The following is a 27,120-nucleotide window of genomic DNA, read 5'->3' on the forward strand; positions in this document are numbered from 1 at the left end:
TCCTAGTCTCTCCATTTTACAGATGAGGAGATAAGACTTGGAGATTTAGGTCCTCCCGCCCCGTCCCCCCACCCCCCCCCTCAGCACTATGCGGTAGAGCCAGGATTTGAAACAAGGCAGTTTGAAAGAGCCCGGCTCTCAAATAACATTTTCTGGTCCTAGCTGGTTTGGCTCAGTGGATAGAGCAGTGGCCTGCGGACCAAAGGGTCCCAGGTTGGATTCCGGTCAAGGGCACATACCTTGGTTACAGACCCCTCCACGGCCCCGGCGCTGGTCAGGGCTTGTACAGGAGGCAACCAATTGATGTGTTTCTTCCACATCAATGTTTCTCTCTGTCTTTCTCTTCCACTCTCTTTAAAAATCAATGGAAAAATGTGAGGATTAACAAAAAACAAACAAACAAACAAACAAAACAAACAACACTTTCTGCTGCCTCAACTGGGGGCCAAGAGCTATGCAAGGCATTATGGATACAGGGATGAGCACAACAGACCCAGCTCGGGGGGCACAGCTAGACAAGTTGGGGAGACATAGTTATAAACCAACAAATGCACAAATAAAGGTAAATAAAACCATGATAAAGAACACACTGTAGGGGACCTGCCCCAGTCTTGGAGGTCAGGGAGGAGGACTTCCTTGAGGAAGTGGTGGCTGAGCTGAGGGCAATGGGCACACAGGCCTCCCATCCAAGTACTAGCCAGGCCCGACCCTGCTTCACTTCCGAGACCAGACAAGATGGGGTGTGTTCAGGGTGGTAAACCACACAGGCCTTACAGACTAGAGGGAAAGGCCACAGGGAGTGGGTCACCGTTTGCGCAACGGCACAGGGGCCAGAGGGACCAAGAGAGAAAGTGAGAGGGCGGGCAGGGAATGTGGGCCGAGACCCCAGGGGTACAATGTGGAGGATGGATTAGATCAGTGGTTCTCAACCTTCCTAATGCCGTGACCCTTTAATACAGTTCCTCATGTTGTGGTGACCCCCAACCATAAAATTATTTCCGCTGCTACTTCATAACTGTAATTTTGCTACTGTTATGAATCGTAATGTAAATATCTGATATGTACGATGTATTTTCATTGTTACAAATTGAACATAATTAAAGCATAGTGATTAATCACAAAAACAATATGTAATTATATATGTGTTCTCCGATGGTCTTAGGCGATCCCTGTGAAAGGGTCATTCGACCCCTAAAGGGGTCGCGACCCACAGGTTGAGAACCACTGCCTAAGGGGAGTGTGCATCCTAACCACCTAGGGGACAGTTTTCTGTCCCTTCACATTGCACAAGGCGCCCAGCGAGGACTCAGTGAAAACTCATTTTCTGGAAAATTGAAAAGAGAGAACCAGTGGATTTGAAGAGTTGGGACCACCTGGAGGGTCTGTAATTCAGTGTCCAGGCACCTGAAGCGCACTGACAGAGGGCCCGCCTTCTCCACGCGCTCATGTGCTCCAGAAATATTTATCGAAGGCCTGCTGTGTGCAGGCCCCATGCTGGGAGCTGGGGCCTGAGAAGTGAGCTAAGCAGATGGGGCCTCTGACATCAGGGAGCTTTCGGGCTAGTGGGCAAGATAGGTAATTAGCAAAGACAAGTGCTGGACCATTCGAAACGAAGATGGGTGTCTGGAGAAAAAGAACAGGAGCTCCAAGCAAGAGGGACTAGAAGGACTTCATTAACTTGGTTGAAAGTTTGGGGACAGCCTTTCCGAGGCTGTGACCTGTACCTTTAGGGGGTGAGGAAAGGTTAGCCCGGTGGTGACAGGGGGAAGAGCCTTTGGGGCAGCAGGAGCTGGTGTCACCAACAAAGATCTGAGAGTCCTTGGCGAACAGCATTAGATGCTTCGGCACGTCAGGCTCTGGGCTGTGAGCTTTTGTACAGTAACTAATGGGACCCTCGCAGCAACCCTCAAGAGGTGAGTACTGCTGTTAGTCCTCCTTTAGACCTGGGGAAACTGAGGCATGGGGCAATTCAGTCATTTGTCTGAGGTCATGCAGCTAGGTAGTGGCGGAGCAAACATGAACCCCGGCAGCCTGGCTCCCAGTCTTGGCTCTCGGCACTATTCTACCTTGAAGTGCAAAGAAATCAGTGCTGACTTAAAGTGTTCGATACCAGTTGGGTTTTTTTACAGCTCCCTACTAATAGGGTGTCCCCAGTGACTGTGGTGTCAGCCCTGACCTCCTGCATCTTCCTCCCCTCCCCACAGACGCCCCCTGCTCCAACATGCTGGGCATGCTCTCCGGCCTCATCACGGACGCACAGATCTCCGCCTCCTCCACCCGCGAGTACCTCTGGAGCCCCAGCGCTGCCCGCCTGGTCAGCAGCCGCTCGGGCTGGTTCCCCCGGATCCCTCAGGCCCAGCCGGGTGAGGAGTGGCTGCAGGTGGACCTGGGAGCGCCCAAGACAGTGAAAGGCGTCATCGTCCAGGGGGCGCGAGGAGGAGACAGCATCACTGCGGTGGAGGCCAGGGCGTTTGTGCGCAAGTTCAAAGTCTCTTACAGCCTGAACGGCAAGGACTGGGAATACATCCAGGACCCCAGGACCCAGCAGCCAAAGGTAGGGGTGCCTGGAGGACTCTAACCTTAAGTCGCGGGTGCTGGTTTCCCATCTAGACAGTGATCACCAAATCCCTACAATCCAGTATGAGGAATACTCATTAAGAGATTACTTTGTGCCAGGCACTGTGCTAACTGCCTTATTTTAATCCTTATTATTATTTCAATCCTTCCAACAGGTTTAGAAGGTAGACCCTTTGTCACTCCCATTTTAGCGATGGCAAACTGAGGCTCGATGGCACGCCCAGGGTCCCACAGGGTCCCTGTGGTGGTTCCATGGTTCAGACCCCATCGTGAGCCTGCCTCCAGAGCCCAAACGCCTTACGGTCAAGTTCAACGCCTTTTGTACGCTCTCCCAGATAAAGTTTCCTTCCAATTGGCCAGACATCCAAAGGAGATGTGGTTTTTGGAGACTAAACTGTAGAAACGGGGACTTTACTTCCAAAAACAACTGTGCTTTCCTGAATGTGGCCGCCCTCCTTTGTAGTTCCCGAGTCTGGACTGTTAGATCTTTCCTGCCTGGTGCTGCGGCCGGGCGAGGCAGGGAGGACAGCCCCTGCCGTCAGGGGCGTGAAGGCCGGCCTTCCAGGCCCCGAGCAGCCCCAGGAGGGGGAAGACATCGTTTCTCTTTTCCAGGTCAATTTCCCGGCTAGCCAGGCCTTCCCAACCTCATGTCTAAGTTTCCCCTGGTTTTCCTCCGAAGAGCAGAGCCCCTAACAAGGAAGGGGTAGCCCATGTCCCTACTCAGCCCCTTTACTAAGCAAGTGTGCTCATTCTTGACACTGAGGCAAGGGCTGGGCTGGAGGTTTACAATACTGATGTCAGCTCCCAGCTCGCCATTCCAGGGGCTGGAAAGGCTCAGGGCTCGGTTACGGGAACCTTTGGTGGGTGGAGAAGTTGGATCCTGGTTCTTCTTAACCACTGGGGGGGTGGAGGGGGGCACGGTGCTGGGAAAAGAGAGGGTCTTTGCCAGGGGCAGAGCCCACCCTCCACGGGACAGCGCCCCTTTGGGAGCTGTGGACACAGACACCCTGCAGCATTCCCCATGCTGATCACCACAGCCCCTGACTGTCCCCACCCCACCTTCCCCTAAGCCAGTGGCTCCCAGGTGTGCTCTGGGTCACCACCCCCCCCCCTCCCCCCGACTTCAACCGGGGCGGCCTCTCTGTCCTCCGTTTTATGTACTGGGGCTCTAGGCAAGTTTTCTTTTGATAGAATTGCCTCCACTAAGCAAAGGTTTGGGGAATAGTCTCTGACTATCAGTGTGTGACCAGGTGTTGCGAAGGTCACTTTCCCTTCTGCCTCTCCGTGAACTTGGACCATCAGTCAACTGGGACTTTCTACATCTAGACTTTCAAGCATTAGAAAAAGGACTAGGTTAGAACGTCTGATTCCTAATAAACTGAAAAGTTCAGAACAGGCAAGGCAGCCTGAGCTCCCTTCTCTTCTCTCTGGGGCTAAGTCCAGCGTGAGACTCATTCGGAGCCGAGTTCTTTTCTGAGGGCTCAGTTCAGTCCCAGGATAGAAGGCGGGACCTGGCAATGACACTCAGACCTGCTCCCGCTTCCTTCCCATGGTCTGGGCCTCTAACCATCTTCCGAATGAATACGAACCTTGGCCTGAGAATGGAGCTCCCAGAGACCATCATGTCCAGCGACCACGAGGCAGCTAGAACGCTGCCTTCTGTTGGATGCGAAGGGTGGGAAGGAGAAGGGGGAGGAAAGGGAAGACGGGATGATGGAGGAGGGGTCCCCCATAAGAAGGGCTGAGAAGCCTATCTCCCCTGCAGCTGTTTGAAGGGAACATGCACTACGACACCCCTGACATCCGAAGGTTCGACCCCGTCCCTGCGCAGTACGTGCGGGTGTACCCCGAGAGGTGGTCGCCAGCAGGAATCGGGATGCGGCTGGAGGTGCTTGGCTGTGACTGGACAGGTAAGACCCTGGCTCCTCAGGATGCCCTGGGTGAGGGGCGGGGGGGGAGGTGGGGGTCAGACCATGACGTGGATGGGGCAGAGGGGCCACCCCTCCCTAGCTGAATCCCTCTCCACCGAAATGCTGTAGCCCTGCTCACCCTGGGCCCTGCCATGTTCTCCTGCCTCAGACCATGGGCGCTCAGCCTCTGGTCTTGGGGGTTTCTCAAGGGAGGTACTTTGTCATGTTTAAAGGATCGTTTCAGCTCTCCAGCCCGAGTCTCTCAAAAACAAATCACAACCACACACCACCCACCCAAATTCAATTAGATCCTGACTCCTCAGGCCAGGGAGCTTGGCTGTTGATTTAGGGAAGGGAGAGAAAAAACAACCCCTCATGATAATCAAGTAATCGGTTTATGCATGAGTCTGGCCTCCAGATGTCAGCGGCTATGAGACTTCGTTTTCATTTCGAAGCCACATCTGTAAAAGGCATTCATTTGCTCAGGAGGGACCCGGTTGCTGGGACCTCTTCCCAGTGTGTGGCAGGAGATGGCTCATTCCCGCCCTCGCCAGGCAGCCGGTCCTGGGAGCGCCTCTTAATTCTCCTTCACAAGGAGGGGGCCCCTGAGCATGCCCACCCTTTGCTGGGAAGCGCCCTGCTCTTCTGAGTCAGCCCCACCTGTCCCCTGGCCACCAGCCCTCCTCCCCCCACAGACCCCCGGAGCGCACTCACTGCTGCCAAAGAGATGGGGCAGCCAGAGCCCCAGGCCAGCAGGAGTGGAGCGGCAGGCTGGCTGAGCCCCCGGCCCCCTCCACCAGGGCCCAGGTATCTCCATTCTCCTGCTGTGCCTGTCACCAGCAGGGGATCGTGGAGGATTGATAAGGGCATGTCGGAGGAGTGCTCTCAGCTCCCAGGGAGAAAAGTGCCTCCGGCATGCCCACTGCGATGGCGCAGAGGAGGGGGCCCATGGCGGCACGCAGGTGGGAATCGGGCCCAGACCGGCCTCCCTCCCCCTCGGAGTGCAGGCAGTCCTCATGAGCACATCTAGCGGGGAGACACTTACTCCCCATTAGGTAGGACTAGGGCCAGGTCTCCGAGGAATGTGGGTCACCTGCCCATTTGAGGCGCTGAAAACGGCAGCTTCTAAGCCAGTGGCTTTCAAGTGGTTTTAACCACATTCCACAAGTTAAAATAAATTTATAAAACGACCCACCAGATTTACAAGTGCACGTATGCACACACACACACACACACACATACACACACATAAGCACACACGTGTGTGCCTATGGGGAACAGTGTGCCACTGAGTGCCTAGACCAGGGGTCCTCAAACTTTTTAAACAGGGGGCCAGTTCACTGTCCCTCAGACCGTTGGAGGGCCGGACTATAGTTTTAAAAAAAAAAAAAAACTATGAACAAATTCCTATACACACTGCACATATCTTATTTTGAAGTAAACAAAACAAAACGGGAACAAATACAATATTTGTATTTGCATGTGGCCCGCGGGCCGTAGTTTGAGGACCCCTGGCCTAGACTCTGGCCACAGATTGCCAAGTGTAAGTCAGACATGTTACTTAGCCCTCAACATCTCAGGTATCTTAGCTGAAAAACGGGGGTGATCGTGGTATAGCTACACCCACTAGGGTTATTATGAGGATTCCACAAAATAATGGATATCAAGGACATAGACTGCTGCCCGGCATCTAATAAACCTGTTAGGATAAGTAAGTACGACTGAGACAAAAGGTTCCCAAAGCAGTGCTCATCCTCACCACGTGCGTGCGTGCTGAAGTGTTATCGCTGCTATATTTAAAATGCTGGTCACGACCCATTAAATTGATTCCACAACCTACTAATGCATGTGACATACAGTTTGGGGGGAAAATCACAAATCAAAGCCAGCGCCTCTTTCACAGATAAAGAAACTGAGTCCCAGAGAGAGGAAGCCAGTGGCAGAGGTCGCTCAGCCCGCTGGGGGCTTGCTCATACTTCCGTCCTGTCCACGGGCCCCTGGGCCGGGCCTTTCCCGGCTGGCCCTGCTCTCTGACCGGCCGGACAGTGGCAAATGGCTTTTTCCACGTATTGCATCCCGACCCCAACCTGGCCCAAATGACACTGGTGACGGTCAGCAACAGGTTTCTCATTTCAAAGTCCTGCCCGGCCATTCCTCGGAACAGCAGAGTTGGGGCTCGTTACCCTCTGCCCAGCCTCCCTCCCTTTGAAGTCTCGGACATCTGGTTTCAATTGCAGTTTAACAGGCACTTGCCTCGGAGCGCCCAGTACAAACACTGTGGACACAGAGGCCGCTGCTGTTTCCTCGCTGTCAGCCACACGCCCTGCCCTCTGTGGCCTCCCCGGCCCGCTGTGCCCCTGCACTTAGCCTCATCTCCACCGATCCGCTGACCCATCTTGCTACCTCACATTTCCAGAAACTGCTCTGCCAGGGCACGTGGCTCTCTGGCTTGTCACATGCCTACCCGTTTGTGTGACTCATCCTTGGTTCATGCCTTCCATTCCTACCCCAGAAAGATCCCAGGGAAAAGGATGGGCCGGGCCGGGTCCCTGCCGCTAAATAATGTGACAGGGCTGCTTCACCTGTTAGTCAGTGTGTGTTTCCAATGATTACTTCTTGCCTTGCTGCCTGGAGTTTGCTGTACAATTGAGTTTGAGATTCCGTGACACAGTGACAAATTCGAACTTACAAATTAGGACGCTTCGAGGGTATTTGCTGTTGACTGTGAGCAAGAGGCAGACACGGCGAAGGGAAGTCTGAAAGGTTAGGTGCGTAGTACTTAATAGCAGAAAGATGGGAAATCAACCGTGAAAAAGGGTTTCAGCATATTTAGCGAGTTCCTTCAGCTCCTGGCTTTATTAAACGGTATCCTGAAGGGGACCTGACAGAGACGCCTGATCACACACAATGGCGCCAAGGAGCAGGTACAGAAATGGGAGGAACCACGCCTGGGCGGACTCGGGGAGTTTCGTGGGAGCACAGCTCTGGGACAAAGACCCCGCCCCACGACACATGGGTTTGAACACCAGTCACCAGCACTCCTTTTTGCCCCACCAAGGGCCTGACTCACGGTTTAATTCATTTCACAAACGGTTGCTGAATGAATGACTGGGGTGCGCAAATAAACAAGTGAATGGAGAGGTGAATGAATCACCAGGTCAGAACTGACTGCCTGCAGCCAGGTTGGGCCCAGCCCGGTTTTGTTGCATTCTAGTTATTATAATATTTTGAATAAGTTGCCAACATGGATAAGTCTGGAGGTTTTCCATGGGGATTCTTGGATTTGGGGGTGGGGGGATTTCTTTTTTTTTTTTTTTGCAAGATCTGGCCACACTTGGCCACCTCTCCGCTCTTCCTCACCCCCATCCCTCAGGGCCTCAATCAGCTGGAGCCAGTCCTGGTGGCCCCTTAAATCAGGCAGGCAAGGTCCCCTGCACCACCTTCTGTCCCATCCTTGACTCTCCCCAACCCCCAGCCTGCCTGGCAGCAGCTATTGAATTTAGGAAGCTTTTGACTCTGCCACGCCTTATTGTTTATTACATGGTCTCCTGAAGGGGCCTCACAAAGACGCCTAGTCACACACATGGCGCCAAGGAGCAGGTTCAGCTCCTGAAGGCTCAGCCCCACATGATTCCCACCAAGGGAAGTCTGAGTCCCTTCGAATCCGCAGTCCTTTCCGTTGCTTTTGTGCAAACGTGAACAGCAGTGTCGGGGATCACACCCCCCAGGCACCGGCCTTGCTTACGGCTTTGGTGACTGTGCCGCCCAGGTGGGGTGAGCTCTGGTTCCCAAAGTTCTGTGTTCACGCAAAAGCAGGGGTGAGGCTGGAAGGCATGTCGGCTGCCACCCAAGGGGAGGGGCACAGGTAGGCGCTAGGTTTCCTCTGAACCGAAGCTCAGGTCATTCAGCAAGATGCATGCAAACTGGTTTTGATGAGCGTCATTCATTTTGTGTGTTTGCTCACCCACATTTCCGTCTTAACGGACCACCCGGAGTGTGGCTTAGCCCTGCCTCTGGGTCAGCGTCGCCCACATTCATTCTTGTCTCGTGTGGCCCTGTCTCGCGTGGCCTTCATGCTGGCCTCAGGGCCTCTGCTGGGCAGGAAGGCCTTAGCAGGGGCTTGTATCGGGGCCTCTGTCCGGGCTGTTTCTGCAGCTTGAGCCCATTTTCGTTCAGCTCAGACAACGCCCCGACATCATTGCCGGCACACAGGGGTGGCCTCAGGGTGCCTGTGTCCCGCCTTTCTTCTCCTTCTCTGAGGGCCCACACTCAGACAGGAAACCTGGTGTGGGGCCTCTCCCTCCTGCTGCGTTTCAGTGCTGGCTGCTGAATGCAGCATTCACGCCCCTTCCTTTGCCTTCACGCAGATGCCAAGCCCACCGTGGAGACACTGGGACCCACCGTGAGGAGCGAAGAGACCACCACCCCGTATCCCATTGACGAGGAGGCCACGGAGTGCGGGGAGAACTGCAGCTTTGAGGACGGTGAGGGTTGGGGTCAGCGTCGCATTCATCCGGGAAGGCAGGGGTGCTGACCAGTGGGGATGGAGGCTGACCTGTGACTGGGCAAGGACCTGGGGGTCGCTGGGTCAGAGGTCAGGGAAGTGCAGGTACTCAGGGGCTTGGGGCAATGGCCATTTCCAACCAATCAGTATTGGAACTACCTGTACAGCCCTATGGGCACAAACTCAGTGATCATCAGCTGAGATAAGGGTCCATTTTTTAAAATATATATATATATATTTATTGATTTCAGAGAGGAAGGGAGGGAGAGACAGAGAGAGAAACATCAGTGATGAGAGAGAATCATTGATCAGCTGCCTCCTGCAAGCCCCACACTAGGGATCAAGCACACAACCCGGGCATGTGCCCTGACCAGGAATCGAACTGTGACCTTCTGGTTCATAGTCAGTGTTCAACCACTGAGCCACCACAGCCAGGCATAAGGGTCCATTTAAAGAGGACTCCTCCTCCAAGAAGTCCTCTTCTCTAGCCTTCACTTCACGTGGTTAGAATCCACATCTATGATCCTTGTTCCTGCTAAGCCGTGTCTTCACAATACAGTCAGGTGAAAATCTGGAGGTGACATGGTTCAGGGAGCCCCATAGTCAAGGTTAACTCAGCAGTTAACCATTCCTTAATTGCATTTCCCTGTCCTCACCACCACTGATTGCAAAAGTGTCATCATTATGACTCCATGGGATCGCGAGTCCTCCGTGGGGTGTGAGTGCAGGTCAGTGACAAAAGCGGACGTGTCAAAAGGCACCTCAGTTCCTCCCAGTCACAGGGCCCCTCCTCGTCACGCGGGAAATCTGGACTCCTCTCATCCCGTCTCCTAAACATACCCACATTCGATGGAAACAATTGGCAGAGACCAAAAGTGTGACAGGTTTTAAATCATACCGCTAAGGAGCGGAGTCTGAGGACATTCCTAACAAACCACAAATTTTGGAACACCTGGCATTTTTGGCTGGAAGTTCATGCTTGACAGCCTCCATTTACAGTAAATTACTGACCATTATTAAATGTTCATTAAACAAAATGAGGGAAAATTGGTGAAGAGACTTGGGAAGTGATAGAGACATAAGAGACGCAACGCCGATTCCATAGGTGGACGGTGGAGTCTGCCGGACCCGCACACTCAGCGGCCTGACAGTCGGAGGGACTGCGCTGATGGAGTGGCCAACTCAAAAAAAAAAAAAAAAAAAAAAAGGCTGCGAAGAAGAATGGGAGGGAAGCCAAAAATAAATGCTGAAGTTGTGTGACTGAAAAATGATAATTTAATGCATATGCTTTTAGGAATGTGCTTTTGTGCATTGTGTGGGTGGAGGGACACTGTTGGTCGGGGTGAGTGGAATACAGAATCCTGACATTTTAATGAACTTGTTTTGTTTTATCAAGAGGAGAAGGAGACTTGGAGAATCTTCCAAGACATGTTTAAGATAGTTTGAGGGCCAAAAGTAGAATGCATAGGGAGCGAATATATGGTGTCGGGTTAGCAGGGTTGGCTGGGCGGGGGCGGGGGCGGGGCTTCTAGTTCAATGGCAGCCCAAAGGAAAATGTGAGGGTTCTGCAAACGTTCAGAAGTCTCATATAATTTTCCTGTTGGTAGCGGTTTGTTTCCTTTGAGGTTTCTTTGGTGGTTCCTCCCTTCCCTCTTCTTCTGCACAAGACCCCTTTGTGGAATTTGGTTCCCGAGATACAGGATGCATGTAAACATGAGAGAGGAATTACGGTATATTGAATTACTCCATATTTTTTGAACGGAAAAATAGAAATTCAGAAATGGCCGGGAGAAGGGGATGGTGAGGGCTAAGAGCTGACTTTTCCAAGCCACAGGTTGATGCTGTAATAGATTCCATGTGTTTCTTCTCTACTCGAGCTGACTTTGGCCCACGGTGGGCAAACATTCCACGTTCCCTCTTGGGAAGGAGAGGCATGAGCAGGGCCCGGTAGCGCCCGGTGGCCCTCTGCGCGGAGGCCAGCCCTGCCCTCGCCCCCAGAGGCGTGCCCTCCTCCCCTCCGTGGTGGGAGCCATCTGTTTCCAGCCTGTTACTCACTTCAGACCTCCTAGCCCACGTCTGAGGCCTTCCGCGGAAATTCCTCCCTGGGAACCCTGAGAAGGGAAGTGGAAAGGCCAGGGACCCCACTTCCTCTCTGCTGCCAGCACTGGCCACACCTTCCTGCCATCTCCACAGGCCCTTCTGGCAAGCGCAAGCGTCCATATTTGTCCCATTTCCTCTTTTCGCCCACCTCCACCCACCCCCACTTCATCACCCATGTAGCACCAGCTCAGTCTTGGTTTTTAGAGCCGAGTGGACCCTCAAAACGACGCGTCAGGTTCAGGCTTCTAGCTCAGGCCCGAGAACAACTGAGCAGCCAGGGCGAGCCATGGGTGGCCGCTTCCAGGACTCCCAGGAGGATGCACCCTCTACTGACCTTGGACCCAGCCTTCTGTGCAATCCCTTTTCCTCCGGGTCAGCGCCAAGTGGGCGGCCGGCTGGTCCGGTTCCCTCACTTTGCCCTACCATGCCACCTGGCAGCGCCTCCCCCGGGATGTGGAAATGGCCCGGTCTTCTGAAACGAGAGACCTACCGCAGGAGGGGAAGGGGCGCAAACAAGCCGGCCTTGTCTCGGTGTCCACTTTCTCCTCCCTGTCCTTCATTCCCTCCCGCCTCTCTGGATGCTACCGGGCTGCCCATCACTCCCGAGAGCCAGGTGGGTAGGGGCCAGCCTTCCACCGAGGCCCTGGGGAGCATTCTTCTCTGGCGTGTAGGGAGCAGCGATTTTCACATTGGTCTGCTCTCCGAGGTGGACAGAGAGGCCAGGGAGAGCCCGAAGCCACTCGGTGGCCTCCTTTGTGATCGCTCACAATGGGAACCGCGGGCAGACTTGGCTTTCGTGCCTGGGAAGGATGAGACCAAAGGCTGACCCGAAAGCCAGCGACCGCCAAGAGGAGTGACATGAATGAGCGAAAAGGAGCCTTCTTTCTCTGCTCTGCACTCAGGCCTTGCCAGCCATTGAAATAGCACCACGGTGGCTGTTCTCTGAACCCATTTCACTGGCGTTCCTTTGGGTTATTTTTTTCTCTCTCTCTTCTTTTAGACAAAGATTTTCAGCTCCCTTCAGGATTCAACTGCAACTTCGATTTCCCCGAGGAGGCCTGCGGCTGGATCTACGACCACGCCAAGTGGCTCCGGAGCACCTGGGCCAGCAGCACCAGCCCCAATGACCGCACGTTCCCAGGTAAGCCGGCTGCGAGTGCAGAGAGGAGAGCGTTCATGCTCGCCTTCCCCACGCTCTCCGCTCAGACCCTCGGGCAGGCTTCCTAACTTCCCAGCACAGAGCAACCCTCTGCCCTTTGCCCGCAAACCACCACGGTCTTCGCTCACGACGTCACCCCACAGAGTAGCGGGTTGGTGGTTCCTGCCCTCGCCTGTGATTACAGGACGGACTGGGAGCTGGGCGGGAGGGAGAGAGGCCAAGATAAAAGAAGAGGAAGGAAGGAAGGGCCGTGGGGAGGTCTAGGAGATGCCATGAGTCAATGTCCCCTTGTTCCCGGCCGGTCCTCGCTGCCAGCATCACAGAGCCTCTTGTCAGGCTGGGTATTGTTCCTAAAGTGGCCCGTCAGGAAGCCGCGGGCCGAGAGTCGGCCTTACCTTCTCCCAGGGTGGCATGGCTTCTGCGGCGAGCCCCGTCGAGGGCCTGAATGCTGCCATGCCCACCGGTGTCTAGGAGAGCCGCCTGGCGCTGTCCTGCAGAGTCCGAGTCCGAAAGCCTCTGGCCCCTGGACGTTGCCTGGGCCCTTTCAGTGATGGCGAACCTATGACACTCATTTTTTTGGTTGATTTTTCTTTGTTAAATAGCATTTAAATATGTAAAATAAATATCAAAAATATAAGTCTTTGTTTTACTATGGTTACAAAGATCAAAAAATTTCTATAGGTGACACGGCACCAGAGTTAAGTTAGGGTTTTTCAAAATGCTGGCACGCCGAGCTCAAAAGGTTCGCCATCACTGGAATAGATAGAAGCAGGTCATCTGCCATGTCCGGGGCTGCACGCGGCTACAGGGGTGTTCTGGTGCATGCTTCCAAGCAGCTCTCCGAGGATGAAAAGGCCTGCTTTGCGCTGAGGGCCACCTTCAGGGTTGCAGTTTCTCCTGCTGTAGCTGAACTCAAGCCACCAGCCATCAGTGGGCGGGCGGGGAGGGGGGCTTGGGGGGGGAACACAGCACCCCGTAGTTTCCCCCTCAGGTAGATGTGATACATGCAAATAACCTTGGGAGCATAGGTACCGGTAAATCATATTAAAATAATTAGGAAGTGTTGAGTTTTAAGGAATTTATTATCTTGAGTTTGTAATCTCATTTATTTACTTGTAACTTTCTATCATTTAATTTTTAATAGTGCTTGCGTTTAACAACCGGCTTGCAAAATCCCAGATAATTTAACAACAGGTCGTCACAAACACCGGGCATTCGCTTTCAATTCCCACACCCCTGGCCTGGGCCGTAGGTCCCCCCACCCCTGCGCCACCCCCTCCACCTCACCCCCGCCCGCCCCCCAGCATTCGAGAGGAAAGGGATTCACTCTGGAAATTAGCAGATTAAATGTTGCCTGGCTAGAGAATAAAGGGAGAAGGGACCGCCCCTTCTGCAGGGTCCCCCGGAGCTGCCCCCTGCCCCTCACTGCAAGAACTGGCAGTGTCCCCTGTCCCCAGGGGAGGCAGTAGGACAGACGCCGGGAGGGCGCTGCGGCCGCCTCCTGACACGGCCTGCACTTGCTTTCCCAGAGGGTCACAGCGTCTGCTCTAGAGAAAAACATTTTCATATTTCAAGTGTTTATCTCTTCAGCGTTCGAGTGCTCGGAGAGATTAATATCTGAGGATCGGCGCAGCCGCGGGCAACGGGAGAGAGCACTTACCCTGTCCCAGCCTTAATCACCCTCCCTCCTCTCCTTCACTGCAATAATGTTTAATTAATATAATGAGCCTCCTGCACGCTGGAAAAAAAAAAAACTTATTTTTATAACCCAGCCTGGATTTTTCATTTTATTTCCTCTCCTTTGAGACTTGGCCCAATTAATTGGTTGTTCTCCTAACCCCCACTTTTTATCTTAAAGATTTGTAGGGTATGTGTCTGAGTGTTTGTGTGTGTGTATGCCTCGTGTTTACATGTGTGTATTTGTGGGTACATATGTGTACGTATGTTTCTTTCTCAAGGTGTTTGTTTTGTGTATGTGTGTACGTGCATATATCATGTGTTTTTCTGTATAGATGTAGATGTATGGATAAATATGTGTATGCCTGTGCGTGTGTTTTGTGCATGAATCTCTGTGCCTGTGTCTATAGATCTGTGTGTGTGGTTGTGGTTTATAGGCACGCATGTGTGCGTAAGAGGGGAGCTTGGCAGAGGCAGTTTGAATAAAGGGACATGGCTGATACAGCATGGAGACCTTTCCTGGCTCTTACCCAGCATTCATCTTCAGGTCCTGTCCAATAATTCAGCCTCTTCCCTGCACTCTTCTGAGCAGATGTTCTCTAAGAATGTCTGAGGCCTTCCCAGGCCAGGCTGCAAGGCCACCAATTAGGAAGGGACACTTCAGGGAGAGCTTCAGTGACTCCCTTTGACTCTGGCCTTTACCCCTGCCCATTGCTTGCTCATTTCTGCCTCCCCCTGGCCCAGCCCTTGCCCCGTCCCTGAGTGCCCTGGTTACTGGTTGGGAATTCTAGTCCTTATCCTCACTCGGCCGATGCATTGCAGCCTGCGGTTGGTAGGGCTCTTTGGAGCAAGCTTGCAAAGCGGGCAGGATTCCAACCTGTGGCTGGCTGGATGGGGACGGAAGGAAAATTAGGGCCATAAGGAACTACTCGATCTAGTGGTGTTTTTCCCCTAAGATATTGAGAAAGAAAATAATTATTTTCCTCCTCCAGAGGAAGCCCTGAAGTTTGGAAAAGTGGCACTTGTAACTTGCCTCCAGAAAACAGAATCATAATATTGTCTTCAGAGCCCTTCCTCCTGCCCGCTGATGACTTACAAAAGCATGTGCTGTATTTCCCATGTTCCTTCTCCTGGCAAAACTGGGTCTCAGGCTTTAAGTAGGAGAGGAGAGAAAGCCCTTTCTGTTCAGGGTGGTCCTTCCTTTCTTCTTCTTCTCCTTCAAAAAAAAAAAAAAAAAAAAAAGGGGCCCGGAGGGGAGCAGTTGGGAGAGAGGAAACAGCTGTGCTTGGTTAGGGGCAGGGTAAATGCTAATGGGATCAGAGTGGCCAGACCTTCCAAGTCAGACCTGAAAGTGGCTGTGTCCCCCACAGGTCACCACTGCACAGAGAGGAGCCCACCCCACTCTTAAGAGAAGTGCGCCATATGTTTTATCCCCTCATTCGATGGGTAAACACAAGTAATTACATTTAAGAAAGGAGGTGTCTCCGTCGAGTCGGGAGAAAAAAGAAGGCAGGAAAGAAAATAGCCATGTTGAAATCGCATACACAGGCCATTTGGTTAGAAGTGTCTGTGGAAACGACTTACATTCCTTAGATATTTTCTGATTTAGTTCTTTTCTCATGTTTTGTTTTGTGTGTTTTTTCTTGTTTTGTTTTTTTTTTCTTTTCCTTTTAAGTAAGCAATTAGTTCTGTTCTTTTGGCCAGCGCTGGTGGTTGCTTAAGGCTGACAGGACACCCACTGGTTCCATTCCACTGTTTTTGTTTTTCAAGATAGTCTTTCAAGCCGCTTGGAATTTCTTTTTTTAGCTCTTTGCTTGTGCTCAGAAGCCCGGAGTGTGTTCACACCCGTCCCTGGGAAGCCTGTCCCTGGGGACCCTGTTCCCAATTCGCTGACCCCTGCTGGTTACAGAGGAGCCCGTCCCATGGTCGCCCGAAGCCACTCTGCCTTTTCTCTGTAGCTACGAGAACACAGAAAGTGTCCCCTAGTGGGAGTTTTGAGGAAGATCAGATTGAGGTCTTTAGAGAACAAGGCCAAAAAGTCCTTGAGATGGCCCTTTGTCAACAGGGCAGCCACTAGCCACGTGTGGCTATTTTAATTTAATTAAAATGAAATACAGCTAAAACTCTGGTTCCTTCTTCACCCAGCCATGGTTCAGGGGCACGAGAGCCATGCTGCCTGGGACAGTGCAGGTATAGGGCCTGCTCGTCATCACGCTGCCCTGGCGACTGCTGCTCCAGCGCCATCAGGCGTTGACCTGAGGGTGACCTCTGGGACCCTCGCTGCTGCTGCTGTTGCTCCTTGGTTTGGTGCAAAGCAAGAAGCAAGTGATGAGGGGGATGTGCCATCCATATTATCCCTTGATGGGAGTGGTCCGTGGCTGGTATCTGGCTCATTGTTTCGTTTTACCTCCGTGTACAACCTTCATACAGTAAGCAAGTAACATAGCATTGGATAGGGTAGGGGCTATTTCATTCAATCAGAAAGAGCATCCTAAATCAATCCGAAGCCATACCCATAATAGGAAGAATACTGATTGTTTTTGTTGTTGTTATTATTGTTGTCAGGAATGAGACAAAACAACTGGAGGCACAGGTACGATGCCAGGTCAGCTTCAGTACCCGCAGGTGTGTGTGCTCTTGTACACGCTTGTTGACCTCGTGAAGGGTGGGTACAGTGTGACTTCATTTCAGTAAGTTCAAATCGTGGATGTGATATAAAGAGAACGGGCAAAGCCTACATGGAATGGTCTGCCAGTGGGAAAGGACAGCGTTGGTTGGCTTACGTTCATGTTTATTGGGTTGAGAGAACAGGACCTTTCCTCTGGGTTCAAAAACAATCTCAAGTGAGAGCGAATCAGGGATACCATGTTCGGCAATGTTTGAATTTTACACCTGGTGGCTATCCCACCAAAAGCACGTGGTAGACATGGGCTGTTGGTGCAGACCGGGCCATTGAGTGAACTCCATTAGAATGGAAGACCAAAACCGTGGGACACGCATGAGAAGATGAAGTGTGGGCCAGGATGGTGGGCGATGGGTGCAGAGAAATCAAAGGGAATAACTGATGCATGAACTGGCTTGTGATGGGCATGATCTTTGTCAGAAAACTACTGGTGACTCCATGAATTAAAAAGCAACTCTCTGAGCTCGAAGGACCTTCCCCAGAGATGGGGCCAACGGTAGCAGACACGGGATTGGCTTTCGCTTGACTTGTCCTGAGAAAGAGGCTGCTGTGGCTTGGCTGCGGCTCTGCAGCCACTGCAGATACCGAGACAGGAACTTCTCAGGCTTAAATCATGGCAGATAATTAAAGACCAGGAACAGCTTGGCTAAAAGAAAGCCAATATTCAAGCAATAACTTCAACTGGAAAAAGAAGCATAGAGGTCCTTCATTAAGGAGGTGGAAACACTTCTTCGGCTTTGCGGAAAAGACAGCAGTAGAGAGGAGAAGCAATTACTCTTTTTTTTTTTTTTTTTTAAGGCATCATTGCTTGAGTCCCCAGCAGTGTGTGAATAAATAACACAGGGGTGGGGTGATAGCAAGACCGCCTCCATTGCAAAACCTTCCTGAACGCCGACATACCAAAACAGCTTCAGGGAGGCTCCTGCAAGGACCGGGCCTGACATCCCAGACTGTCCACAAAACGGTCAGCTGTAAACCTTGAGAACATCCCGCTGAGTTCATCCAACGTCAGTGTTTCCTGTCGCTGGTTGTTAATCTGAGGACCTCAGCGAGACAGATTGACCTTGGGAGGCCAGCCGAGGGGCTGACTCATGTTTTAAGCATGACCTGTACAAAGCGCCTGCGTCTCCTGCAGCACTAAATATTCCTTCAGATGGTGGCTCTAGCAGGAGGGCGCAAAGCTAGCCAGGAGAGGCACGCAATGGACAGATGGCGTGCTTGGCTTTGTGATCACCAGGAGGACCCGCCTGGTGGTTTATTTCAGGGTTTGGTGAGGTGGGGACGCCGTGGTTCCGTGGCTGCTGGGCCAGATGCTGTCACGGGCTCACAACGCACTCGCGCAGCTGAAGCCAGATGTGGCCGTAAATCGCCAGGTGAAGTATCAGGAGGCCCTTGTAGAGGCGGCCGCAGGTTAAGACGCCTGAGGACCCTGTCCTCTGCGCTTCCTCCCTGCCCTTTCGAACTCCCGTTGTTCATTCCCACGTGGGGGTTTTCCCTGCGTCGAGGGCAACAGCAGATGCTTGGAGTCAGGGACCCTCCGCAAACGCCTCCCAAGCGTGTCAGGTCTGGGAGAAGAGGGATTGTATCTCGGGGACATTATTTCTACATTCTCTTTCAACAACTGAACCTATTTCCTTCCCGTTGTCTTTCTGTGGGAAGCTATCCATTGCCGGCATCACTGCCACCAGGTCGGAGAACAAGAAGACAGCCGCCAGTCACAGGTGGTTCTCAGCTAGTTAATTGTCAGCAATTCAAAGGGCTCATCCTTAAAGTCCAAGGAAATCACTAAGGTAGCCCCCCCCACACACACACACCCCCATGTCATGCCATGCCAACCCTTTGCTCTATCTGGTCATCAGCAGCCAGTGTGTACCTAGCAGTCCCTCTGTGTTTGGGAACAGACTTCACTTTCACACGTGTGCCTCACTGTAGCACTGAAGTGGGTGCCCTGACTTAAAGGAACAGAGACACTTCGCTAAGAGAAGAGTCAGTGGGGACCCACCCTGTACCTGAAGGCCTGCAAAGTGGATGTTTAAAGGAACAAGGGTTGTGTTTCCTGAGGAAGCAAAGACTAAGGGTCTCCCGTTCTTCACGAGTGACAGTGTTTCTAAGTCAGAAGACAGATCTTGGGCTGTGCTCCCTCAGGGATGGAAGGAGGACATGTGTCTAAAGTGACAGCAGGAAAATGTAAAACTGAATTTAAGAAGCTCCTGACAGTTAGGGTTGCGACCCAGGAAACACATTGTCCACATGGCCTGTGGGAACTCCTTCCCTGGGAAGTTTAAAGCAAAGGGTGGACAGCTGTTCTGGATGTTTCGGCCTCGTTCCTCTGGACAGCAGGGCTGGCCTGCTGTAAGCCGTCTCATGAGGCCCCCTCGAGTTCCAGGATCATGTGTTACTTTATTTCATCTAGCACAGGTTCACACACAGATACGTGGTAAATCGTGCATGATGCACAATCTGGGGCTGCCCAGTTTTGGGGATTAGGATGATGGATCTGGGAACTGTCTTATTCCTAAAAACGTTTTTACTGTCCTCAGGCCAAACCATCCTTCCCTTTGAGTCTTGGATTGGTCTTCCCAAGTTATTGGTGCTCTTCCAACCATTTTTCTTTCTAAAAAAAAACCAAAAAGGCAAGCATAGGAGGCAGTGTCGATAGCCATAGTAGTCGTGATAAAAGGCCATAATTTATATCGAGCTCTTACCATGTCCCTGTTCCTGTGCAAAGCATTGTGCACGGCTTGTTCCAGTTCCTCCTCAAACCCTAGGCAGTAATGATGTTGTTACACCCATTTTACAGATGGGAAGACTGAGGCTTTAGCAGATGAGTGAGGATTAGGCTAGGGTTCCAGCCCAGGTGCGAGGCCATGCTCAGGTGATTTTACTCAGACTGATCAGGGCCCATAGCTTACTTCTATCACTCTGTAGCTGGGGTCTGAGGCACACCACTTCAGTTCTCTGAGCCTCGCTTTCTTTTGTTGGTAAAAAATGAAGAAAATGATCCTTATTTCGCAGGGAGGATTCCATAAGATAGGCAGATGAAGCCTCCAGTGTAATAGCTGACATATAGTAGGTGCTCAGTTAACATCCGCTCCCTTCCCCCTGCTTCTCCTCTCCCCCTCCCCGGATCTTCCTGGTCTCGGCCATTCCTGCATGATGTCCTGGTTCTAATCAGGTCTCTCAGTGACAGGCAGGCATGGACATTCTGCAGCCCAGCGTCCCTCTGACTGATGTCTACTGCTAATTCCCTAAATTTACATATCATCTTTCTCCCCTCGAGCTCATAGCACTTAACAGACAAGTGGGGCACAAACGATTTAACTCAGTGAAATTCAGAGGCCTGCTTGTCTCGAGATTCTGCAAACTAGTGGATTAGCTCAGATGTCAGCACTGAATTATGATCCCTCAGCTGCTCGTGCTTAGCACGCCACCAGCATTAACTCCCTGGTCTTCCAGTGGCCCTTTAAATCATGCATAGCGACTATCATCTTATTGTGAGGGGGTGGGGCGGGGGGGCGGGTAGGAAGGGGCTGAGCTCGGGGCGGGGGAGAAGCAGTCTGTGAAACCTTTGGCCTCATTGTGTCGAAGTTTTAGCAACAGGATGGGTAAGTGCAACAGACCCAGATAACACCCAGCCAGCCCTGCTCTTTACACCTCCTCGCACATTTTACTTCCTAAATCCTACCCATTATGCCAGGATTCCCCGGCCCGCTTAATGTAAATTCACACAAGTGACAGTATCTCTGCCAAGCAATTTTCAGGCAGCAAGGGGGTCTTATTTGTGAAACTGTGAAGGAGGAAGGCTGAATAATAAGTCTCAGAAAGCTGGCTGCCTTTGTATCAGGTGGAAACAGTCAGGGCTTGGAAAGGACTGCAGCGGGGGGAGCCTTTGGGGGGTTCTCACCTGTAGCTCCGGGGCTGGGATGTCCACAGGTCCCCCTGCTGTTGTTAGTTCACCTCACTTTTGAAAAGGGCTGTTGGCCCGGGCGGGGGCGGGGGTGGGGGGAGGTATGGTGAAGATATTTCATGAGTCTGAGGGAACGCCAGAGGCTAGCTGATTCTCTGTTCTTAGTTCCAATGCATAGCCTCCTATCATTCCTCACCCATGTGTGTGTCATTCAGCCATTCATGGGAACAACATTTATTTTTAATAGTGGCGTAGACATGTCACTATCTAGGGGCCGGTGAGAAGAAGCCCTGTTAAGCCTTATGTGTGTGATACCAGGACCTGTTTATCTAACGGGGGAGATAATAAAATCACACAAGAAACAGTTAAATTTTAGTATAAGTATAGCAGCCGGTGTTTATGTGCTGAAATGCATGGGGGGAAAAAACGGCCTCCAGTCTTTTTACACACAAGGTACAAGGAGTAGTACGGTCTGTAAATGCTCGAGTTGTTCAGGGGAGGGAGGTATTAATGTTGAAACGTGCCAGGAGGGTTAGGGGAAAGACTAGTCTAACAGGTGGGCTCTTCGGATTGGGCAGGGAGGGAGGCGATACGGGGAAGAGGAGGAAGGGGACCAGGCCCCGTGGGAAGCGCCTTGCATAGGGTGTGACTGATTGCCGGGCTTGGGGCAGGGTCCCTGGTGCTGTGTGAAGGTGGGAGCACCTTCCGGCTCTATAGTCAGTGGCCTCTCTGCCTTGGACAAGTCCCCTGAGCCTTTCCGAGCCTCAGTTCTTTCATCCTGTGCAAAGTAAGATGAAGCGAACCGAGCTCACGCGCATGTGGCAAGGATTAAATGGAATAGCGCGTGCAAACATGCTTTGTAACCTGTACAGCATTATGCAGATGCGACATAATTATTATCATTAACAGCGGCGGTAATGAGATCTGATGGGAGAAGCATAGGTTAGCAGCGCACTGCGTGTCTGGCTGTGGCACGGGTGTCTCCTCCCTCCACAGATCACCGTCATCAACAATCTCGGCTGCAGGCAGCTGCCTGGGTCTCTGTGCTGACTTTGGCCTTGGAGAGGTCTCATGGTGTGGGGTGTTAGACAGACATGGCTTTCCCTGGTTAAGGAGACACAAAGTGGAATCCCAACTATGCATCCTAAGCGGCTCTCTTTTGATTCAGGGCGGGGGAGCTTCTAGAGCCGTAATCCAGAGGCTCTACCCAGAGGGGCTTAGAGAAGAGACGCGAGGTGACTGGAGGAGGGGAGGCAGGGGCTGTTTCTGATGGTGGGACTGTCGCAGGCTCAGCTCTCACGAGAAACATGATGTCAGCAGGAGTAACAAAACCAGTGGTTTCTGAGCTCTGAAGTCCTGGCCTGTCCTTCCCCAACAAGCCCCAGGTGCTCACAGACCCTGCTGAGAAAGTCCGTGCACGTCTCCCATTAGCAGGACCCCGAGGTGGCTGACGTGCGGGGTGCGTGCGGCGAGGATCCCTGCCCTCCTGCGGAAGTGACCAGCCCGAGCGGTTTCAGGGCCAGCAGGAGCCAGTGAGGGTTCTCCTCAGGGGCCACCTCGCTCTCTGTACGCGTGGCCAGAACCCCCTCCCCCCGCACGAGCTGGATTTGCAGGTGCAGGTCCCATACCTGTGTCTGCAGGGCCTGAGGTCTGCAAAGGGGGAGAGGAACTCGGTCTTTCACATCGTGTCTGATGTATTTGAAAACTCATCAGCTAAAAGGCCCGTCCTCTGAACGTTTGGATGGGAGAAACCTTAACTTTCCAACATGTGTATGTCCTCTACTAAACACATAGCCTTCGTCCGTGATGATGGGAGCAGTGTTGGCCTAGTAGTGTGTGCGAAAGGCCAAGTTCAGGCCTCCCGAGGCCGGGCAGGGAAGGGGGTGGAGCCCGAGAATCACCCCCACTCACCCATCATCCCCTGTTCTCTCGAAACTGACACTAGGCTTCTGATTGACGGTCACCCAGGCACCGTCGAGCAACGCTGGCGGAGACAGAAGGTTTTAAATGTTTTGCATTTGGACAGTGCCCAGCCAAGATGATAAAGGCTCAGAGCATACACCACCTGGCCAGCGCCAGGCTCTAGTCCAGAGCCACCTCACCCCCTTGCAACGCGGCACAGTAGACTGCGTCGACCCCTTGGGTAAGCCAGTGATGAAGGAGATGCGGATCTGGCCTCTTAGGGTCTAGAGCAGCCATGGGCAAACTACGGCCCCTCAGGCCGGATCCGGCCCGTTTGAAATGAATAAAACTAAAAAAAAAAAAAAACCGTACCCTTTTAGGTAATGATGTTTACTTTGAATTTATATTAGTTCACACAAACACTCCATCCATGCTTTTGTTCCGGCCCTCCGGTCCAGTTTAAGAACCCATTGTGGCCCTCGAGTCAAAAAGTTTGCCCACCCCTGGTCTAGAGAGAGAAGACAAGTAGACACGACCAGCCGAGACATCGGGCCAGCCCTGCCAGGTACCCTCCGTAAAAGTGGCTCAAAGACAGTGATGCCCAGGAATAGGCAGGAGGGACTGGCTAGAGACAGAAAGACTCAAGGGCCTCAAGAGGGCCCAGTATCTGAATCAAGGCTCTGAAGGAGCCATAGGAAGGGAGGTGGGGCCTGGAGAGCCAGGACTTGAAAAAACAAGACACTCCAACTCGGGCCCCAGCTGTTCGCGGGAGGGGCAGCAGCTGCAAGCGGGTGTCTTTCCCAGGCGTTTACCAGGAACCCCTGTTTGGTTTGTTCCCCCCCAGATGACAGGAACTTCTTGCGGCTGCAGAGCGACGGGCGGAGAGAGGGCCAGTACGCGCGGCTCATCAGCCCGCCCGTGCACCTGCCCCAAAGCCCGGTGTGCATGGAGTTCCAGTACCAGGCCACGGGCGGCCGCGGGGTGGCGCTGCAGGTGGTGCGCGAAGCCAGCCAGGAGAGCAAGCTCCTCTGGGTCATCCGCGAGGACCAGGGCAGCGAGTGGAAGCACGGGCGCATCATCTTGCCCAGCTACGACATGGAGTATCAGGTGGGGTGGTGGCGGGAGCCGGTGCGGGCCTCCGCGGGTGTCCTTGTGATCTGTATTTCAATATTTCAAAGGGCTGTCTGCGCCCATTCATCATTAGGGAACGTGGTTAAGCTGCTGTTTTCATTGTGTTTCTCACGTTGCCATGGCAACTAAATGACACTCTTATTTGTTATTCAGAGTGTGCCTATCTCTACACCCAGACTTGGTTCTTTGTTCCTCCTATTGCCTTTTATATTGCTGAAATCTTCTCCAGCAAATGTTTCTTCTCTCCATTTTAGTTTAGATTGCTATCCGGTAGGCTGACAAAGGGACACACAAGCCAGGGAAATAAACACAAACAAACCCTCCACGCCCAGGGAAGAGGCCTGTGGAGCCGCTCAGACTCCTCCGGGGTGGGGGGGCGGGGGGGGGCGAGTGGAGCAATCCCAGGCCTGTCCCAGCCCCAGTGCGAGCACAGGAAGGGGACGGGTTGCTGTGTGTGCTTCGTGGCCAGCAGACCAGAGAGACCCGGCTCTAAACTAAACGAGTGGTTTCTCTCCCCGAGGCTCCAGGAGTTGAGTTCCATTATCTCAGCCCCACAGAGCGAGAGACTGAGGCACAGATGGGTATGCGCAGCTGTGGCTGAAGCTTGGGTAGAGGTGACACACTGTGGAAGAGGTGACTAAGAACCAGCCAAAGCATTAACCTGCTCCTCCCCAGACGAGAAGCAGCAACAGATGGCTGGTGAGGCAGCCAACTGCTCGCTTCGCTTGCCAGAGGACATGTGCTAGTGTGCAGAGAGAACCTGGGGAGGGGGAGGGGGAGGGGCGGGGAAGGCCAGGGAGCAGAGGGGCGCCTATGTGTTGTGAGGGGTCCCGAGTTCCTCCCCACCCCAACCACATTCCCGCTGATAAACATCAATGCAATGTATTGTCAGTAGCTGTTTGCATTTTTGTCTCACCTGTGAGATTCTCAAAGGGGCTTGTCTATTAGGTTTTGTAGCTATCCTTGTGCCTGGCACACAGTAGGTGTGCAGTAAACTATTTCCCTGCTAGTTGTCATAATGGAGCCGTAAGACAGTGTTACCCCCAAGGCAATCCAAACCTGTACACTGTATATTTCTCACCTTACCCCCACCTGCTCAGGTCTCCTGAGTTTCCAAATACCTCTGGGTTGGGCCTTATGAGGAAGGAACCTCAAAAATGCTAGGGAACATTTCACCCTTCTTTAAACATACTCTGAACGTGTTTCTTTTCATCACTACATTCCAGTTACTAGACAACAGTGTCCATCACCTTGTAATACATATTTCAATCCCTTCAAAGATGCATTTGACTTGAACCAATCACAGAAAGCTGGGAATCCTGGCACTGGGTGGCCCAGGGAGCTCAGCTAACCATGCCTCTGTTCTTCTGGCTTCCAGATTGTGTTCGAGGGCGTCATCGGAAAAGGACGTTCCGGAGAAATCGCCATCGATGACATCCGGATAAGCACCGACGTCCCGCTGGAGAACTGCATGGGTACGTGGCGATCCGTCTCTTTGCAGTTCTTCCAAACGGGACGCCAAGAGCTGGGATAGACGAGAAGAGGCAGCACGCCATCTCAGACACAGTTGCTCCCCTGTGGGTGAGGCAGCGGCAGCCTGTGCCGGAGGGGAGGTGTGCGTGTAGCTGTGTCTTAGGAAGGGATGTCTGATGAGGGGACGCCTTCAAGCCCTGTTCCCATTGAGAAATAGACATGCGCTGAGTATATGGAGATTGGGGGGTGCCGGGACCCCATCATCAGACTCCCGCTTTCAGCAAAGAAAATGCTGGAGGACGAGAACAACTGCCAGTCAGAATTACATGCTGGAGGGGTTTGATGGATTTAATGGGAGCCTTCAGTGGTGAGCAAAAATAGTACCTGTGCCATATCAGAGTGATAGCATAATTACCCGGCAGTTCTTTTGCATGAATGAATTGCAGGGCAAACTATGGCATGTGAAGTAACATTTTAGATTTTGCTTTGAAGCGAATGCCTCTAATGGCCAAGCTCCCAGAATTATCATAAGATGAAGCATGACACACCAGGTGGCCAGTATGGGAAGGGACCATGACAGTCCCCTTAAGCAGAAGCACAGCGCAGCCAGCCCACCTCCCATATGCACCCCAGGGCACCCTGGTCATCTTCCTTCAGCCGCAGACGTTCCTAAAAGCCAGAGGGAATCCCAAAAAGGAAGGGAACCCGCCTTCAGCCGGCAGGGTGACTGTAGTAACTCGCCAAGTGCTTTTCTTGGCACATGGGTCCCGGGCGTGTGCGCGTGATGATGTCAGGAGCACCTGGGACCCCCAGTCCCTTCAGGCAGCTCTCAGGCCCGGGCATCTCAGAGTCAGCCAGACTCTGAGAAAGTAATCAGCGGTAAGTGGCTGATTACAATGCTTCTGGGACCCGTTACTCCATAAAGGGCTTTTTGTTCCAAAGCAACCTTGCGAAGCTCTCCCCACCCACCCGGCCCCCATGATGATGGTGTGTGAGACAGTCTGGGGCATGCGGAGGACGTGGGACGCTCTCCAAGGGGCATTATAAACAAACTCAGTCCGTGGAAGTCACCTACGCCATGCCCTGTGTTCGCCCGATTCTTTCTTCCCCTATCTAACTCAAAATGTTTTCTGTTTGTTTTTTCCAGAACCCATCTCAGCTTTTGCAGGTGAGAATTTTAAAGGTAAAAAAAAAATTTTTTTTTTTGCATGCCTTTTCCTTCCCCTCATGTGATGTGAATTGGATGGAGAGAATAAACCTCCAAGTGTAACGAGTCTCCTAAGAGAACATAGACGCCACCCCTTCCCGCCGCTAGATGGCACCAGCAACGCCTGGAGAAGCTGGGAAAGGGGGATTGAGATCCTCCCTGTCTCCTGTTTAATTAAAGTTTAGAAACCTCTAATAGAGACAAATAGGTTACAGATAAGCCTTTCAGCCTCGCATTGTCCGACGGGGAGCAATGAGGCAGAAAATGCATGAGTGGTGAGAAAGGAGAAGCTGTGAGCAGACTGAACAGCAACAAAAAAAAAAAAAAAAAAATGGGGAGTGAATTAACAGTGAAATGATGTGGCAATGATTTATTTTAGCCTGAAGACAGGTTCTTCCCAGTCCCAACTCCAGGGTACCCAGGCAGCGGTCTCAACCTCCGGCTAGCGACAGGGGCGGGCAGTGTGGTTGGGAGGACAGTTCAAGGAGGGACTATCCATCCTAAAGAGGAGAAGCTGCAGAATTCAGGAGCTGGCGTCTAATGAGGGGAATCGGAAGGCACATTCGATGGCTGGGATTTGAGCACTTAGAGGACTGGAACCCAGAAACGGACATTTTCTTCCTAATAAAGTACATAAGAGCGGGTCAAAGAGAGAAGAATTTGGGATGTTTGCCTCATGGGGGGGTGAGGGGGCCCCATGCTGGGGCGACTGACCATGCATGAGACGGCTGCATTCTCATTCTTTAGGCCTGGGCTTTTATAACGCGGCGGATCTCACATGTGGGGCTCTTGGCAATCCAGCTGGCTGGCGCTGCTGAAGTGCCCACCCAGGTCCCAGTGCTGAGCATTTAGAAGCCACTGGAAGCGCTCCAGTTCATGGGCCTGGTGTA

At 52.5% G+C, this 27,120-nt stretch overlaps 1 protein-coding gene across 17 annotated transcripts in view; it reads left to right on the forward strand.

Moving 5' to 3' along the window:
• Positions 1–27,120, forward strand: part of NRP2 (neuropilin 2) — a 120,281-nt gene that overhangs the window by 63,289 nt on the left and 29,872 nt on the right. For 5 of the 17 annotated variants that reach the window (XM_036318967.1, XM_036318963.1, XM_036318965.1 and 2 more), the window contains 7 exons: positions 2,205–2,554; positions 4,343–4,487; positions 8,855–8,971; positions 12,092–12,232; positions 23,264–23,526; positions 24,929–25,025; positions 26,171–26,206. In XM_036318967.1, coding sequence (XP_036174860.1) covers positions 2,205–2,554; positions 4,343–4,487; positions 8,855–8,971; positions 12,092–12,232; positions 23,264–23,526; positions 24,929–25,025; positions 26,171–26,206 — 1,149 coding nt within the window. The remainder of the gene's footprint in view (positions 1–2,204; positions 2,555–4,342; positions 4,488–8,854; positions 8,972–12,091; positions 12,233–23,263; positions 23,527–24,928; positions 25,026–26,170; positions 26,207–27,120) is intronic. The other 12 variants (XM_036318964.1, XM_036318966.1, XM_036318969.1 and 9 more) reach the window with 3 other exon arrangements.

This window comes from Myotis myotis, unplaced genomic scaffold (genome assembly GCF_014108235.1).
Source record: "Myotis myotis isolate mMyoMyo1 unplaced genomic scaffold, mMyoMyo1.p scaffold_m19_p_8, whole genome shotgun sequence".
Lineage (NCBI taxonomy): Eukaryota > Metazoa > Chordata > Mammalia > Chiroptera > Vespertilionidae > Myotis > Myotis myotis.